This window comes from Ambystoma mexicanum, chromosome 5q (genome assembly GCF_040938575.1).
Source record: "Ambystoma mexicanum isolate Mex_15411 chromosome 5q, UKY_AmexF1_1, whole genome shotgun sequence".
Lineage (NCBI taxonomy): Eukaryota > Metazoa > Chordata > Amphibia > Caudata > Ambystomatidae > Ambystoma > Ambystoma mexicanum.
Genome location: NC_090933.1, coordinates 909,388,522 through 909,394,521, shown reverse-complemented (window position 1 = coordinate 909,394,521; position 6,000 = coordinate 909,388,522). Strand labels below are relative to the sequence as shown.

General features: G+C 49.0%; 1 protein-coding gene across 1 annotated transcript in view; it reads left to right on the top strand.

The window, feature by feature from the left end:
• The first annotated feature begins 3,583 nt into the window (after positions 1 to 3,583).
• Positions 3,584 to 6,000, top strand: part of NIPAL2 (NIPA like domain containing 2) — a 690,092-nt gene continuing 687,675 nt past the window's right edge. Inside the window, exon 1 of the mRNA XM_069621416.1 lies at positions 3,584 to 3,830. Coding sequence (XP_069477517.1) covers positions 3,723 to 3,830 — 108 coding nt within the window. The 5' untranslated portion in view covers positions 3,584 to 3,722. The remainder of the gene's footprint in view (positions 3,831 to 6,000) is intronic.

The following is a 6,000-nucleotide window of genomic DNA, read 5'->3' as shown; positions in this document are numbered from 1 at the left end:
TAATGATAATATATTAATCCCCAAAGAATTTAACAATTCTTTGTTAGTTATTATAATACAGTGCACGAACCATGGCGTACAATAATATTTCAGACTTAATGAAGCTGATCCTTCATTCAAATCTGCATACCTGCAATTTTCCAAGAGATCCCTATCACGGGAAGACCACCAGCAACCTGCAGATACAGAGGAAATGAATTAGCCGTCCTCCGATTGCGGAGACGGGGAAAGCTCCGGTCTCCTGCCTGCATGAAGAAGCCCTTTGTGTTGCTGGTGATGTACGAAGCCTTCACCATGATGATGATCAAGAAGAGCCCAAATTGAATGATCTCAGGAACACGTCTGCATGACTCCTTACATGGACCCAGAGCAAGGCTTGCATTGGCAAAACATGACAGGGATCTTAGGGAAATGTCTCATTTGTCCTGTTTGCACCTGCCACAGTAAGTCCTGGGGTCTGGACCTCAAGCAGAGTAACCATTGGCTCCCATTCATGAAGCTTTCGGAGCTGCAAATGAATGTGTGCTCACATAAAGGTGCAGTCTGCCTAAGTGCAAACTCACAGGAGAAGCTGATTCACAAAATGATGGCAGTGAGCAAATGTGCATGCAGATGCTTGCACTGTGCGGGTGCAGATTGTGCAATCTGTGCACATGCATATGTGTGACCTAATGGTGTCACTAAGGGGATGGAGATCCAATCACCACTGATGTGCACATGCAACATGGGAGTGGCTGGAGGAGTGGCCATGGACAGGCAATGAGAATGACAGAGAAGCTCAGAGCAGGGTTATTCATAAACATGGCGCAAATCACTGCCTCCTTTTCACCCAGTGTGCACTTTGGCCCTATCCTATCCTGATGTGGCTCACGAACAGCAGGGAGTACTGTATTTCCACTTAACTTTAAACATTGCTCACTTAAAGTTCACTTACCCCACTCGTAGTTGCCAAGTGGCGCCATGTCATGAGCGACATGAGCCGCTCCAGAATTTTCACTTTGCATTTTGGGATTTGTAGGCCCATACTCAAAATGAGAAAAACAACACGAGAAGTCCCAGAACACAGAGTGAAAACCCAAACTTGGACTGGCTCAAGTTATCATCAGTCACATGGACCCATTAAACAGCTATGTTCGCTGTTAGGCACCACTTTCAGCTGAATGTGTTTAACGCCACATTTTTCACGTTTAACCTCCCCATATGCAAGTTCTGGGCACTATTGCCCTCTTTCAGAATTATGATGCTATTTCAAATATTTGTGACTGGTACAAATTCTTTGCTATCCTCCTGTGATTTTTTGGAGAATCCTCAAGTGTCCGCAGTTTGTGTACAGACAAAGGGTGGTAATGTCCGCTTGTGCCAAGTCCCATACACACGTGGAATGATGCCGGTGGGCATAGGCATGCCAGATGTGGAAAACACCATGCGCGCGAGTCCTTGGAGCGCATGCTGAGAAAGCAGGCGACCGACCAGAGACTTTTTCCAGGCACTGAGACTTGCTCCTGGACACAGGACTATTCATTACCTGTTTATATGCCTTAGTAAAGCAGGGTGTCCACTTTACTGCCGCTGAGACCCTTTCTTTGTTGTAGTCAATGCTGAGAATCCCTGGAGCCTACCAGTACACAGAGGCATCAAATCATTTGAGCCAAGTCTCACACAGCACAGTGCCACCTGTAGCAATCACTGGAAATTCAATTCCAGTTCAGAGCCAGATGGCAATGCATTGTGGGTATGCAAATTAGCTAAAAGAAATCAAGCCTTTGCTCCAGAAAAAAGTATTTGTCTATAGGGCAGCGCTATCTTCTACAAAGCCCCAGACATACAGTTCTCAAGGCTGCAGACAACTGCGTGCCAGGTTCACCATTCTTAGGGTTCTTCCGTGAAGCGCAGTCTGACAAGCTTGTAGTTGTGGCATGTGTAGCAAACGCCAGCAAACTCTTGCACCTAAAATGTGAAAGTAGAATAAGCCATTTGAGCCAGGTCACTCACAGCACAGCACCGCCCAGTAGCTCCCACTGGAAGATTACCCACGGTTCAGAGCCAGATGAGCAATGCATTGTGGGCAGGGGTGCACCAAGGCTAACATTTCGAGGGGTTGAGTGGGGCAGCTGATCGTTTATATGTTGGGAGCGGGGCTAACTTCAGAGTCTGTGGGGTGGGGCAGACTTACTTGTGTGGGGGCATCTAACTTCTTTACACATTCCAACGAGACTTTTGGCGCAGCTTCAATGTTAAAAACAGTGAACTCTCTCCTTCACGTTTGTAACCGCAGACTTAGGGCATACCTGCCTAATCTCCGGGTTTTCCCCGGAGACCCAAGAAGAATGCATACTGGAGCAAAATAAACGTACAATACTGCTTTCAATCCGGTGTTGAAAGCAGTATTACTGCGTTTGTTGCTTAAGCTTTCATTCTTTGTGGCCAGTTTGCCTTATGTTTTAGTCACCCTAAATTTAAGGGCGACTAAAACATAAGGCAAACTGGCCAAAAAGAATGAAAGCTTAAGCAAAATAAACGTACAATACTGCTTTCAATCCGGTGTTGAAAGCAGTACTCCACGTTTCTTATTTCTTCAGCCAGGGCTCAGGTCGAGGGTACACGCATGTGGACTGAGTCCACGCACTTTTTTCAGAGGGTGGACTCTGTCACCCCCAGCTAGAGTGAGAACATTTGAAGGTCCTCTTTGAATTCATGCCGACCTCAGGGACTGAACCACAGCCATCAGGTTTGCATGCCGGACAACTCACCCCTACGCTGATGAACAACAACAAACAAATAAGGTGAAAGGTCCAATTTTCAGAAAACTATTTGAAGAAAATATCCTTTTTTGGTTTTGTGTTTGTATTGATTTTATGGCATGCGTATGCCATTCGTCCTGTGAAATTTGGGTGGTTATTAATAGCCAATTTAATAAAATGTATTGCATTCCACTGTAAAGTGTAAACTGCACATGCTGACATGTGGGCGGGGCGTGTGCAAAGGGGCGGAGTCATGTGGGGCTGTGGGCGGGGCATACATCTCAGGGTTTTTGATTTTCAAATGTAGGCAGGTATGACTTAAGGACTGCTGTGAGAATGCAGCTGCTAACAATGAAAGGCTGTGCATTAGTAATTACCAGGCCTTTGTTAACTGTGCAGCCACAGGCACTGTTTCTTGTCCATCTCCTGCCAAGGCTCTGTAGGTCAGCCAGGCAGTCAAAGTAACTCAACATTCCAGGGGACATGGGGGGTGGCTAAAGCCCAATCTGCCCACTAGACCTTGGCATTCGAATGAGCTCCTGGTCAACAACATGCTTTGTGAACCATTATTTTAAAACATGTGTTCAATTATAAGAGCATGGCTATTTCCCAACAGACAACAAAATATGAAATAGAAGCCTGAGACTGGGGGGGGTTGCAGTGCTCTGGACGCAGGTAGACGGCTGTCTTTCAGGTGTGGACTGGGGGGGTACGGTATAGATCACGCCGCTTCCCGGCTCTCTCTGCACCCCAGGCCTCCGCCTCCACTGTGCACCTGTGTCTCTGAGCAACAGGCGTGTGTGTCACCGAGTCAGACTCTCACACCCTTCCTTCCATGCAGACCAGGAAGTGGCAGGGCTGCCCGATCTGCCTGGCGAGCGCACAGAGCGGCTGCTGCCTCCTCCCGTGCCCATGGAGCGAGTTCGTGGCCCGGCTTCTGGAGCCTGATGCCCGCTGCCTTCTGGTTATCTGGGCGGCAAGATGGGTAACAGCAACAACTCCTCGGGGGTGGAACCCTTGAACTACACCCTGTGGGACCAGCCTGGCAATGCCACACACACCTCAGACTTCTGGAAGAACGTAGACAAGGTAAGGAGGTGATTGCCACTCCCCTGGCTGGCACCAGGAAAGGGGGAGCCGCGTGTGTCCCCAGAACCCGCTGCAGGAAGTGCGAGCAGATGCACCTTTCCTGAAAGCGTCCCTTGACCACTACTGCCTTGTCTAGATAAGGGGTGTCTTTCTTGTATCAACTTAGCCAGAATTTCTATTTGTCGAGCGGGAATCTCAAATCCACGTTCCTGTCCGTGGCAAGTTGGTTTCGAGTCCCTGTGCCACGGTCGGAGCTCTGAGGGCGAGCTCTGCCTGCCTGTCTCTGTTTACCTGCCGGCTGCGTTGCCGGTGCCGCCCGCCTGCCTGCCCAGCCAGGAAGCTGTTTGCTTTTCTTCAATGCGGGAACATGTGCGACTCGGTCTGAGCAAATGTAAAGCAACGCCGGAGAACAGTGTGTGCTTTCAGCTGGATGCGGTGCGAGCGCGAAGAGGCCACGGCGATCCAGGCGCTATTTTCTGAGTGGTCACTTGTTTTGCCCCGTGGAGCTAAGACCACCCGACTCACAGAGCGAGTTCCTGTGGGATGGCGCCATTATAAAAGCTTCCTTATGTTAAGTTGCGGAATGAATGCTTCCTTTCGTGTTGGTTTAGCATTCTGCTCTATACAATTTATGGAAATATGGCCAAATCACTGGGACTCCCAGTCACCCATCTCCTGCTGAGTCCCAACCAATTATAGCAATCCAGGACTTCAATTACCACAATGCATTTCCCGTTGAAAGCTTTGATAATGTCTCTGTTTCATGGGGACGAATTCCGATCCGTCTTGCAAAGGTGCTTCTGCTTTTCTGAAGGGGAAAGTCTGACTAGGAAGGCTTATCTTTGCGTGGGAGAGTGTGTAAAACCCGCCAAGCGAGTTCTGCCCCATCCCCTATTTCATAGTGGGACGTGAACGGCTCTGGGAACCCGTGGTTTCAGGCAATTACGGTCCAGGCAGCAGGAGAGTGGAATAGCCCCGTTACACCTGTTCATTGATACTCGCACAAAAGGGTGGACACCCGCCCTGTGGCTAAGCCTGGTCAAACCATCACAATGCGTTATCTGCGCCTTTGCAAATCTCCTAGAGACATTCGGGGAGGTTTGCGGCCGTTCCTGCGATTTTTTTCTTCCACCCTGAATCTGCCGAGTCTCCTTGAAGAGCCGTAGATTTTTAGACAAATTTGAGAGAAGTTCGGGAAGCTCTGCGCTGATTATTGGGGAAAAACACGAACCTTAAAGGCTTCAGAAAGGGACAGAAAAGTTAGGGGAAGGGGAGGGGTCGGCTGAGGCTCGGTGGGGAGGGGTTAACAAGAGAAAAGGGTGTCCTGTGCATGTGTGAAGGCTATCCATGCAGCATAGCAGATGCAACTCTGCAGTAAGTTATCGAAGTAGCCCAAGGCACCTGCTGCAGAGATCTGCGTGCAAACTTCAGGTCACAGGTTTGAATCTAGGTCAGAAGAACTCAGCCTTTCATCCTTCTGAAGTTGCTCAAAATAGTAAGGATGAAGTAGGGAACTGTGAGAGGGCATGTCCGTCACATGTCAGGGATGCGCTGCTGTGCTTGTCATCATTCAAAGGTGGGTACATTGAGTATTTTTGAGTTATATATAACATTAGAATATAGGGAATTCATAACAGACATGGACCTCTGAAAAGCCTGGGCAGAGTCAGTCATGTATTTGGAATGTATGAAGTTGCATGCGCTACTGGATTTGCTTCCATGAGGACTGCTGAGGTTATATAATAATAGGAAGAGTATTAGGTCATTGACCTCTTCCCCCCTGAAGCAGTCCCTTGTGCACCCTCTTCTTAAGAAACCCTCTGCCGACCCTACCTGTCCGGCGAACTATCGTCCAACTGCCAACACTCCTTTCCTGGGCAAACTCCTGGAAAATCTGGCCATCTCCCAGCTTAATCCTCACTCTGAATCTGTTGGCTGTCTTCATGACCATCAGTCTGGCTTCAGAGCTGCCAGAAGCACCGACACTGCTCTCCTGAACATCCATAAAGACCTGCTCTCCAACCTCGATCCCAACACCCCCGGTGTCCTCCTCTTACTTGATCTCTCTTCTGCCTTTGACAAAGTCAACCATGCCCTCCTGCTCAACCGTCTTCGCGATAACCTGGGTATCACCAATCGGGCCCTGGCTTGGCTGACCACCTTCCTCTCC